This window comes from Falco naumanni, chromosome 19 (assembly GCF_017639655.2).
Source record: "Falco naumanni isolate bFalNau1 chromosome 19, bFalNau1.pat, whole genome shotgun sequence".
In the NCBI taxonomy this organism is placed as follows: Eukaryota; Metazoa; Chordata; class Aves; order Falconiformes; family Falconidae; genus Falco; species Falco naumanni.
Window position 1 is genome coordinate 3,022,988 of NC_054072.1, and position 12,103 is coordinate 3,035,090.

General features: G+C 42.2%; 2 protein-coding genes across 11 annotated transcripts in view; one reads left to right on the top strand and one right to left on the bottom strand.

Annotated features, from left to right (window-relative positions):
- Nucleotides 1–9,788, top strand: part of EBF2 (EBF transcription factor 2) — a 144,304-nt gene extending 134,516 nt beyond the window's left edge. For 3 of the 10 annotated variants that reach the window (XM_040617871.1, XM_040617875.1, XM_040617876.1), the window contains 2 exons: nucleotides 188–355; nucleotides 9,264–9,586. In XM_040617871.1, the coding sequence (XP_040473805.1) occupies nucleotides 188–355; nucleotides 9,264–9,295 (200 nt within the window). In that variant the 3' untranslated portion in view covers nucleotides 9,296–9,586. Of the gene's footprint in view, nucleotides 1–187; nucleotides 540–849; nucleotides 921–5,483; nucleotides 5,720–9,263 lie in introns of those variants that run through there. The other 7 variants (XM_040617872.1, XM_040617878.1, XM_040617880.1 and 4 more) reach the window with 7 other exon arrangements.
- Nucleotides 9,550–12,103, bottom strand: part of CDCA2 (cell division cycle associated 2) — a 102,140-nt gene continuing 99,586 nt past the window's right edge. Inside the window, exons 21-22 of the mRNA XM_040617858.1 lie at nucleotides 11,384–11,500; nucleotides 9,550–9,637 (exon numbers count right to left, since the gene is read on the bottom strand). The gene's annotated coding sequence lies outside the window, so the exon portion shown is untranslated. The remainder of the gene's footprint in view (nucleotides 9,638–11,383; nucleotides 11,501–12,103) is intronic.

Genomic DNA, 12,103 nt, shown 5'->3' on the forward strand with positions numbered 1-12,103 from the left:
TTTCTGAACTTTTAAATATAACTACCTCTCTAGTTTAGACTTACTGTAACCAGCTGGCTCAATATGAGAATAAGATCATCTTTAAGAAGTAAAATGAGTAATCAGAAGGCAGACATTTTAAAGCAGTTTTACCCGACTTCTATAATGGCATTTCTGATGAGGATTCGCTTTTTTTTTTCTTTTGCAGTAATGTCTTCAAGTCCAACAGTTGGCTCCTCCAGCACTTCTTCCATCCTTCCATTCTCCTCTTCCGTCTTTCCTGCTGTCAAACAGAAGAGTGCCTTTGCTCCTGTCATCAGACCCCAAGGGTCTCCTTCTCCTGCCTGCTCTAGTGGCAATGGAAATGGGTTTAGAGGTAAGAAACGTACAATATTCAGCCTGTGCATGTAAAGCACGCTGTGTTAGTCTGGGTAAACACAGTAACCACCTGAATACCGTCACACTGATGTTACAGGACTCGGTAGTGAAAATCTGACCCGATCCAATGGAATTAAAACAATGCTCTGAGCTTTGTCTATTTGGTTTTAAAACAACAGGGGACAGACACTCATTTATACCGAGAAGGATTAGACCCACACTGCATTTCAATACCAGCTCTTTTGTGAGGAATGACTTCTCCTTAGGCTTCAGAGACTTGTAAAACAAACGTCTGCCCTGCAGTTAATACACGGCTCTGTACATAACAGCCAATGTCTCGAAACCTGCTGCAAGGTTTAGGCTCATACCGGGAATTGAGCCCTATAGTACATTTACAGCCTTTTTAAAGGTGATCTGCAAAACAAATGTGAGTATTAAGATAAGAATGGAAACCTGTACTAAATTCTTTCTTTTAACAGGCTGGGGGGGGGGGGGGGGCGGGGGGGCATGAGGCACATAAATATGCTCCAAGTCTCCATAAAAAAAACCGTTACAGGGCCTGAGAAGTCATCTGGTTCCTTCAGACTTCACTAGAGATACCACAGAAAACACAACTCTGGGAATTCAGCCATGCCAAGAGCCAGTGGTAATTCTGAAACGAGCCCTACAAACCACACCTGTTGATTTGGGTGCATTATAAATCCTTAGCTAGGCCACAGGGACTTACATAAACTGTGATTATTTTATATAATAAGGAAATTCTAAGTGTGTTGAACAAAATCAATTACATTTTTAAAAGCTAACTTACAGAATTCTGAAACAGCTTCTTCCCCTGCCCTAATTACAGGAAACTCTCTGCTTCTCTAAGATCATCTTCTCCCCGTTAATGAAAGACATTGATCTACCCATGTACAGGTATCATGTTGATAGGGAGTAAAATTTGTTTTCCACTCTGTTTAAAGAGGATGGAAAGAAGGATTTGAAGAAATTTTTTAAACTGTAAGTATAGAAAGTTTTGTTGGCCCAACAATTGTAGCTATTTATCTAAACTGTTTAGAAATGAATTTACCTTTGTTAATGTTTCGCATGTTCACGGTCTCTAAAGGCTCACCATCACTACCTGGTCTGCAGTTCACCTTTTTCCATCTTTTTTTTTTTTTTTGTAGTGGTGGTGTTCTTTGTATCAGCTAATGAAGGAATATATTGATTTCACTGCATTTTTATAAAAACTGAGAGGGTTTAAGCTGTTTTAGGGAACTGTTCCAAGGTAATGTAATTTTAAACTGATTTAGTTAAATATTTAACTAGGAAAGCCTATCAACTTAAGAATAATTTGCTTATTTAGCTTAAGTCAGTTGGGCAGTGCTGTAAATTAAAGACAATCAGTGTGTTCAGAACAGATTTAAGCCTGCTTTAAAGCTAAACTTGTCTAATGCTATGCTGAGAAGGCCTAATTGTTCAGAAGTGACTTACCCATGGTAGTGCTAACCACAACCCGGTTCAGCGAGAAAATCTCTCACGTTGTTTCTGGGAGACGGAAAAAGGACACATTAAAAAAAAAATACTGACGTTTTATTGAAGCTGATCCTTTTCCTTAACCTACCCATGCCTGCCCCATCTGCTTAGGAAAAGATTTTCTCTTTTTTTTTTTTAATACCTTTTATGAACAGGTAAAGTATAATAATATATTATCTATAAACTAAAATAAAAACATATTTTATTCAATCTGCCAATTAGTAATCAATAAAAGATTCTAAAAATGAAACTTTAATATTAAGTATATATTTAAGATTAAGTATAACATAAAATCTCAAGGCTAAAACCCCAGCCCTCACATCCTTGCATTTTTACTGACAAAAGTCCACTCTTGAGGTGTTCAGGATTAATCTGTCAGTTAAGGTTACGATTACTTACTGACATCGCTTATGCATGTAGAGATGCAGTAACTTGGGATTGGAAAAACCGATACGGAAGTTATTAACCGTATCTCTTTCCTTGTGGGCTATCTCCTTGTACATCAACACCCTGATAGGTAACTATAATAATATGCTGCAACTGTTATTTAAGGAAGTTTTCAGCAGATACAGGACTTAGTACAACGGGACTTACCGCTGTGACTGACAGCAAAGGCAGCGGTTGCTTTGCAGGGTCAAACACGTCTGCCCAAGGTTTGTTAGGCCAGGTCGTTCTAACTATTTAACTATTTCAGCCATAGATGCAAATTCTTCTTCCCAACTGAAATATTTAAATTGATGCAAGCTGGGGAGCACATGCTTTGGAAAGGATCCAGATACACACAGCCTGATATCCAAATTAACGTTCCCACAGTGCTGACAGGCAGATGTGGCCAGAAAGTCAACAGGAGGGTCCCAAAGAGGCTTCTTGAATGGACTTACCGTGCTGCAGCAATGGGAGACGGCTAATCGCCTCTCTGTGCCACCGCCCTGTACTGTAAACTAAGACTAGATGTGCTGGTAATGTAATGCAATTTATTCACTTACTTATCAAACTTAGGCATCGGCAAATACTGACGGAGTTAGAATAGCAAAAGCACAGAGCAAGCAGTAACTGTATGCAGGCTCCTTCCCCCAGCACATCAGGCAACTGTTTTGACATTACCTGTCAATTTTCCCACCCATAATATGGGGAAAACATCTCCCCAAGTGGGATTTTTTGAGCTTTAACGTCATATTTGCAATGTATTTTTGGTCACTTATTGTGTTCAAAAGTTTCCTGGTGATACTGTCTCCATCCTACTTACTGCAACCTGTTGCAATGAGAAGATCAGAAATACTACCAGCACCTCAGGGCATGCCACTCTGCGTACAAGCAGCCATGAAAATCTGGACTATAGCTTCCACCTATGTTAACCACAGCAGCGTTTAAACCTGGATTAAAACTAGTCTAAACCTAGTCTAAAACAGTCCTAAAGGAACTGTACAAGCATCACCCTCAGATTAGCATTCCCATTATTCCATACAGTTTACAGTACCACTGGAAATTTTTTTTTCCAAAACTGTAAGTTGGGAGGAAAAGAAACTTGCAAATCTACTGGCTCTGGGCTGCACCACACAGCCAAGATGTGGGATACCCTCAGAAAACCCCCTGTGCCATGTGTTCTCGCTTACCTCTTTCACCTGCCATCTGCTATACATTCTTCAGTGTAACAGGACATGATAGTAGAGGAGAAGCAGCAATCCATACTGGACACCGCTCACTTCTATACGCTCTCCAAATTGAGAGCAGGTGATCCCGATCAGAACAATTGCGTGCTCCATTCATGTCATACGTCAAGGCAGTTTAAAAAAGGCACGGGGAAGATGTAATGTGATGTGACGCAACACGGCATGATAAGTACACAAATGCCTAATCAACTCATCTCAGATGGAAGGCAGCTGATGGGAAAAGCTAGCAAATTGGAAACTGCTGGAACAGCATGGACCGCTGACTGCCCAGATTACCTTTGGCCAGCTCAGCACATCTCGACATAAAAATGCAAGCTCAGTTACAAGGAATAGCAGGCAAGCCCCAGAAGGTCAGATGTTCCATTAACCATCACGATCCTAGCCAATCCAAAAGGTATTGAAGTCTGATACCCTTCGGAACAGCCTCAATTTAGCAACGGGGACACCTGCACAATTCCCTAAAGAAACACAAGTGTTTGACTCGAAGACCCTAATTATTAGTATCTTGTCTTGACAAAGTTAAGGGTGTCAACAGCACTGGGGATTCCGGTCCCCATGCATTAAAAGGTTGTGCAAACAGGTGCAAACGAGAGAAATAGCAGCTCTGGGAAGTTTCGGAGGGGTGGGATGCAGACGAAATGGCTGGTTCCCATGTGCAGAGCAATGGTTCCTGATCGCTACCAGTCCAGGGCCTGACGGGCTGTTCCGTGTCAAAGCCACTCAACACTGAAGACTTTGCATTTCACAGTAACTCTTACCAGAGATTCCAACCAGGTGACAATAGCTGGGCCATTTTCAGCAGTATGCTTCTGCCTGAATCGGAACGATTCCAGAGCCTAGACAGTGATTAAAGCATGCCAAAGGCTCCAAATGATATATACATTATGTCAATATGTATGAAAAATATGTATATGTCATCAGATTAAATTTGATATATTGGAAGGATCAAGTACATTTTTTGGCAGAGATGTAAGCGGCACAGACTGCTTCAAAATAAAGAAAACCTTAAGAGATATTTAAAACTTCTTGCTAACACTGAACAAGAATATCCCCTGTTACTATTAATTGCTTATCTGTCATCTGTTGGATGTTAATTTTAGTAGCTCATCATATGTAACAGACTTATTCAGGCTAGAGAAGAGCTCTGTTTTTAATGGGACAAAAAAAAAAAAAATCTGCTTTTTTAAATGGAAGAAAATAGTCAAGACTGTTAGGTGGCACACACAAAAAAGAGGCTAGTGGGTAAGATTCAGTACTGACTTTTCCTTTGCCACTTTCCAGCATAATTGGAAAAATATATAACTGCAGAGTGGCTATACACTCCTGTGCACTTTTATTTGAACTCTTAATTAAACTAATGCATGTATGACATTGCAAACTTATTTTTATTTTAAGGGTGTTCCTAATTAACTTGAACTAAATCAAAATAATTGTTCAGGCAGCCTTTTGTGCATATACAACTTAGCACCGTGGTGAGGTAGGAACTACATCAACGCCACTCAACAGATGAGGCCAAGTTAACTTCTACATCTCTTAGCAATCAATGGGTTTTGTCTACATTTTTTGAAAAAAATGTTACACGAAATATGGCTTAACCCGCTTATTATCATCTAAAAGAGACAAAAACACTGCTTATTTATAAATATCTCACCTGTCTGTGGTTGAGACGATCGGGAATGGATGAATGAAAAACTTTCATCCAAATACAGAAGGATTTCTGAAAAAGAAAAAACAAAGTGTTGATTTTCTATGCAGGAAAACTTAAAAAGAAATTCTTTAGGAGAACCTTGAAGTTTTTGCCTATGTTTTAGTGTCTTGGAACTTCCTTCACAGGAGCTGTAATTTAGTTCACTTACATTGTAGTGTAAAGGTGACGGTGGCCTGCATCCAAGCCACTGGCACTGTCTGGTAAATGAAAGCCAGCTGTGCTTTAATCCAAAAATCCTTTCTTTTCTCCATCATTTTCCGTTGATTAGTCCCAGAATAATAACTGGGTGCATTGTTTTACAAACATCTCCATGGTCTTACTATTGAAAGTAAACCTGCATGTTTGCTAGGGGTAGGGTCAGAGGTACGGCTAAGGTGAAGCCTGCAGGTCCAAGTCCACCTTCTATCAGGCCAGGCTGCGTGGACGCCAGCTCTGCACCAGCAGCTCGGTGGCTTGCAAGAGGCAAAGCTGCCCTTACCTGCGGGCCAGCTCCTGCACAGGGACGTTTCGGGCACTGCAGGGTAGGAGTGTTCATTTAAGATGCTCAGAGTAGCACCGCTGGAGCACTTCGGTCATCTCTTCTGAGAGCTGTAGAACCATAAGATTGGAGTCAGCTGGCAACTTAGCAGCAAAGGAGGAAAGCCAGATGAGAGAGCAAGAGGTTTTACATGACGATGACTGAAAATGCTCAACGCTCATCTTCTCTCAAAAGCACAGTTTTTAAACCAGGTCGTAATGTAGCCACCAACAAAGCACCTGTAGTATCTGAAGAGTAGATGGGTGTGTGCACGTATGTGTAAATCCGTGCAGCGCCAAGGACACTGCACAGCTCTGACCAAACGGCTGCTTGAACGGCAGAGAGTTCTTTTCCACTAGAAAGAAAGACAGCATTTTCAAGGGCCACTTGGATACACTAGGCTTATGATCATTATTAATTACACCCGTTAAAGGTGCCCATCACCATCGCATCTGGGTACTATCCATGTTTGATTATTTATTTATAAAAAAATTCTCCAACCTTGTGACAATTTTAATCAAGTGTTTCAGTTGATAATTGCAAGCTGTCAAGGTTAATACAATAAGGCTCATCTCTAATTCTTTTTCCATTTCCCTCCAAGAAAAAAAAAAGACCCTCTGGGATAATGACTGTGGTTTCTATATTCCCAACTCATCAGGGAGTGTCCTGCATTGAACCACCTTTATTGAAAAGTTACATCGATTCAATATATAGTAATACAGGCAAAAATAATTACAGCTTTGCTAGCAGTGTAAGACCTTAATCCAAACCTCACAAACATTCAATAAAAAGCGATACAGGCTGGGAATAGGCTTTTGACAGTGCAGCCCCAAAGGGGAGTGGAGGTGGGGTGGAAATGGACAGATGAGGGTACGTACAAAGAGAGAGAACCACAGAGCAAAGCCATCTAGATGAGCTGTGGAAATAGAGGCGAGAATTCCAGCCAGTATTCCTCAGCCCCCTTGTTCTTTGCTGCACAAGGAGGTGAAGCTGCAACATCAGGATGAAATGCCAGCGAAACGATTAGGCTTTGCTTCTCCCTTCCGTGGCGTATTACAGTTTTACCTGAATTTGTCCGCTGGGAGGTTCCGTCCTAACGACTTCTGGGGAGTATATATCTGCTGTGGAGCATTGCCAACCTGGAATGACAAAGCAGACGTGAGCTGGGGAGGGCAAAAGTAAGGAGAGGAAAGCAGGGACTTGCTGCTTGCTCAGGAGGAAAGGCAGGGAGGCAAAAGAGGGATCGCCACAACCCCGAGGGCAATAACGTACTCCTCCTGGCTGCAGATGGCAGGTCTGCTGTCGCCATCACTAGTTTGAGTCCACGACTGCTGAATAACAGTATCTTTAATTATATAGCAAAAACGTACTTTCACTTAAATTTAAGGAACTTTGCAAAATACTGCATCTACAAGTATTCCTAAAATATTTTTGAAGAGACATGGCAGAAACTCAGGCTTGGTCTTTGCTTCGATCTGCTAAAAGAAGTTTTCCTTGATTAAAAAAAATGAAAATAATGTGGATAATAGTATCAGAAGCACTTCTGCCAATATGGCCTAGCCCCTTGGGAACAGAGTTTAAACTACACTGCCAACAGACCCTGCATGTCTCAAATTAAGCCACGCTAGCTATAGCAGGGTCCGCCACCTCCCTGCACGGACCATCTCAACTCTGGCTGTGCCAGGAGGGGACATCACCGCCGGCAGGGCTGGCCAGGCACCCGCTGTGGCTGTGGCTGTGCCAGCGCTCCTCTGTTTGCTTCAGGCAAAAGAGCCAGCCAGGTTACCTTAGACAAACAATTTAAATTCTTTGAGCTAACCTGGAGGATTTTGCCTGAAGCAGCTTAGGAAGTGCTCACGCAGGCTGCTCCGCTGGGATAGCTGGGGGTGGCGAGAGCAGCTGAGGGCATGCACTTACCCCTGCCACCAGCCCAGCAGAGTCTGGAGGAGGGCATCACTCCAAGGCTGAAAGCAAGTTTTCTTTGCTAGAGGACAGAAGGGCAGGCATGTGCTTAGTACACAGGGAGAAGGCTCTCCGGTGTCAGGCTGGGATGCTACCATTAGGGTCGTTGTTTGGTTTGGGGCACGAGGAGAAGGAAAGGAGCAGCCTCCTCAGCGTTATCAGAAAATCTCTCGTCTTCTAATGCACCCACCCCCCAAAAACCAGCATACAAATATTTACCTGCTTTTTTTAGGGTTACATACATTTTTAGGGTTACATAAAAAAAACAACAAAAAATATTGTTTGAAAGATAATAGCACATTCCTAAGCAGTTAAAGTAGATATGTGACTTAAGACTGTTTGGTTTCACTTTCTCTTTCAGCTATCTGCCAAAATTGGCAGGGACTTCCAGCCCTAGTAAGTTACAAAATATGAAAATATTTATTTTCCTATTGTATTAAATCATAGAGCATATCCACAGTTGTTTAAAACCACAGCTCCAATAAAAGAGTCATGTTAGCTGAGGATCTTGCCCGAAGCATTTTTTTAAACGCCATGAACATAAGGGTGAAATTAATTCTCAGAGGACAGGGCTTTAAACACATGAATAATCCCACAAATTTCAGTGAACATAAATCTTTGCAGGATTAGGACCTTGCACTGCACTGAGGCCCCTTTGAAAATATGACTCACTCATTTGTTATATAAATACGTATAAACTTAACTTACCCCTCAAAACCTTTGGGAACGGCACCAGTTCCAGGCAGCTTAAAATGTTGCTGTTGTCAGTCACGAAGAATATAGCTGGAATTAAAGGCAGTGAGAGTGACTAATAAATAATTTACATAAAGCCAGTGTTCTGGGAACGTGCCAGGTAAGAGTACAGTGATTCGGACATATGGGGTAAACCAAGCGAGGAGGAGAGGCTGGTCCGTTCCTTCCACCGCAACTAAATTAGCAAACCCCAGCTCTGGTCGTCGCCCAGTGAATCAGGACTTGTAACTCTCTGGCTGGGTCCCGCTGGCAGGGCTGGGGCAGTCCCAGGGGCTTCCACCCCCCTCCCCTCCCCCGTAACCCCTTCCGCAAGGCAGGGAGCAGGTCGGGTGGGACGTGAGAGGGAGACCCGGCTCCAGCCCGGTTTTCAAGGCTGATTTTGAGGGTTCACCTTGAGAAAGCTGGAGCCTGAATTCTTGGGGCGAGTGCTGAGCCATGTCCATCTCCAGGGGCTCCTCTTTGGAGACAAGCACCCAAAAGCCGTTAGGCATTTCTGAAAATCCACGTGTTGGGACTGGACTAAGCCCCTGCCTCCCTTGGCCAGTGAAGAACCACAGGGCCCTCGGCTTTCGGTGACTGTCCTGTGAACAGCACATTGTCCGCTGCCACCGCAGTCCCACCACCTTAGGTCTCACTAAAGCCTAAAACCACCCAAGGCAGGGGAGGGCAAGTTTAACTGCGAACAGGGCCAGTGCTGGCGCACGGGAGGGTGAAGGGCTCAAATGTATTTTGTTCCATAAAAATGTGCCAGAATTTCATCTTTGTCATTTTTCTTTTTCAGCCATGACTGGTCTTGTCGTTCCCCCGATGTAAGGAAGAGGCAGCTTTGCTCCTCTCCCTCTTCCTTTTTTTGCCCTCTTTTTTTTTTCATTTTTCTTTTACAGCACAAAACTACTTATTGTGATGGACCACTAAAAAGAAAAAAATAGCACTACAAGCTCTTTTTTGGGGGAAAGCCAGGCCCAGGAAAAGGAACATTTTTTATGGATTGGACAAGATAGAAGTCTGCATCTTTTACCTGTTTCATATTTCTGACACAACCACGTCAACTCCTAAAACATGGAGAGTGAAGAATCAGCCAAGAGCCAGGATGAACAACAGTTGGCAGAACGGAATCAGGAACGCAAAGTCTTTCTTGAAAGACAGGAAACCTTCCTAAGATTTGTAAAATATGAAAAGGAGAAAGAAATTGGCAAAGTGATTCAAGCTTGATATTTTGGATACAATTTGTTTTACTTTGTAGGGGAAAAAAAGTTGAAGTTTCTATTTTCTATGGAGCCTTTCAGATATCGATTTAGTTTATGCAGAAAAAAAAATCAACAAAACAGGGTACCAGCATGAAAGAATTTCTAGGACAAACTGACATGAATGATGGAACTTTGGTGTATGTGTGTATTTGCTTATAGTTTAACCTCTTTAAAAAATGTAAGATGTTTTACAATTATTTAAATAAATAAACTTGTAACTTATTGTATGTAGAGGTAGAAATTAAACCCTTTTTTGGATTTTTTCCTCCAGTTGTACAATGAAGAAAAATGATGCAAAAATGTAGTGATAAGTTTGAGATATATTATTACTGCTGCAATTGCTCCTCACTTTTCCCCTCTTACTGAATTCATGTGCAAGGATGTATAGGATTCTTTCTGGGTAACAAAACCATCAGAAACTTTTACAGACATTGTGGTATACAGGTTGCTAATTAGACGAATTTTCAGCCTCCTCATTTTTCCCCCTTCCGTTTTTTGTTTCGATTAGTATATTCAGGTACTGAGATTAACTGGGACGTTTCAAAGATGCTACTGGCAAATGAGTGGCACTTAGGGATTTGAACAAATCGGATTTCTCATGAGGTACTGAGTTTATTTCATAGGTTCAATGTATGAATTAGGAGGGAAAGGGTTCTCTAACATATTGTTTTTCCATGTAGTTAGAACACCTTAAGTTCAGTTATGCTTCATATTAAGGGTGCATTTATAGAGGGTAAATATGTATTTGAGTAATTTATGCACTTTTATCCTGAGTCATTAAAAATGGTAAGTACTTTCCATTTATATATTGAAGTTCATAGAAGTAATCAATAGCTTTGAATTTTTCTGCATTTTAGTGTAAAAAAAAAAAAAGTTTAGTTCCCCTTTGCACCTCCTCTCCTGAAATCGGAAGGTGAGAACAAGTCTGGTAAAAAAAAGATAATCACCAGTTATCTCACTAAATCAGAGATGGCGCAAAAGAATTTGATTGTTGGAAAGCTATTTTTAAAATGAGAAAAAAAAATTGGCTACACTACTCACACCCCACTAAAATACACACAATTTGTAGCTGCATGAATAGTTGTTCCTATGGTAACATCTTTACGTTAATAAATAAACCCCTAATTATGGCCCCAAAACTGTGCTTGTCCGTTTACCCTGTAGTTTAATCGATGGGTAAGTACAACCGTGTTCTGGGGGACCCTTACATGTGGCAGATGTTCCGTTCGGTGCTGGACTCGGGGTTGGACCAGGCGCGTAGCTGAGCTCCTGTGGATTAGCCATAGACTAGATCGCCTCTCTCCAGATCCCGGGGCCAGATCCAGCCGCAGCGACGGGTGACCGAGGGGCTGGGCGCTGTGTGCGGTGCGTGACCCGGCAGCCCCCACCCAACGGGCCACCTTTTGGCACCGGAGGGCGTTTTACAAATGTGTCAAATTGGCCCCGTAGACAGGCAGGTGCAGGAAAGGTGGCGGCGCCTTCTGGAACTCAAGGCCCAATTTATCCTCTTAGCAAAAATGGCAATTAGAAGCAACTTTAACGAGAGATTTGGTGGGAATAATGTGTTTTTAGGAAGCATGAATAGAGTTAGTCAGAGTCTTACTGTCAGGCTACGGAAAGTGTCTGCGTTCTGAACTGAACTGAAATAACTCACCGGTAACTATGGCTGTGGGTTCCCCGACACTGCAGGTCCTTCACGCCCTTCGTGCCACCAAGGAAGTAGCAATCGTCGGAGGTCAGCGGGGCAACCAGCCCTGAAGCCAAGTGATCTCTGAAATCCAAAAGAATCACAGGTCTTAAGGAATCTGGGGCTGTAACGTAACGGGGTGCGCTAACCTGGTCATTGGCGTTCCTTAAAAACCCCAACCAAACCCCAAAGTGAATTTCATTTATTCACAGGTACCCACATCCCAGCAAAGCTAAGAGCCAGAGGTCCAAATTCATGTTTGGAATTGTGCATGCCTACAGGGAAAAAAAAATCAGATTGAGGATTATTAGAGCTTGGATTAAAACTTCCATAAATTTCAGCAAACAATACACAGAGTCCCAGATTTCAAAAAAAGATCTTGACGGACCAGGCTCGTTTCTAACATATCACCTCCCTCCCTGTCCTGACCCACTAAAACCCCCAAACAGCTCCAAAGCATAAAGATGGTGGATTTTTCTCCCCCTGTCCCTCTGTGTACAGGCTACTTTTAAAATTCTATCATCTCTGCTTAAACTCAAAATTCTACACCCAGCAAATCTTCCCGATAGATAGATGGGAATTTCTAGGCCACATGCTGAAAAGCAGCAGCTTGCTACCTTAAACCCTCTGGCATTTTTTAACAAATAAAATTTTCATTACAAAATCTTAGTCAGAAAGGTTTCCAAT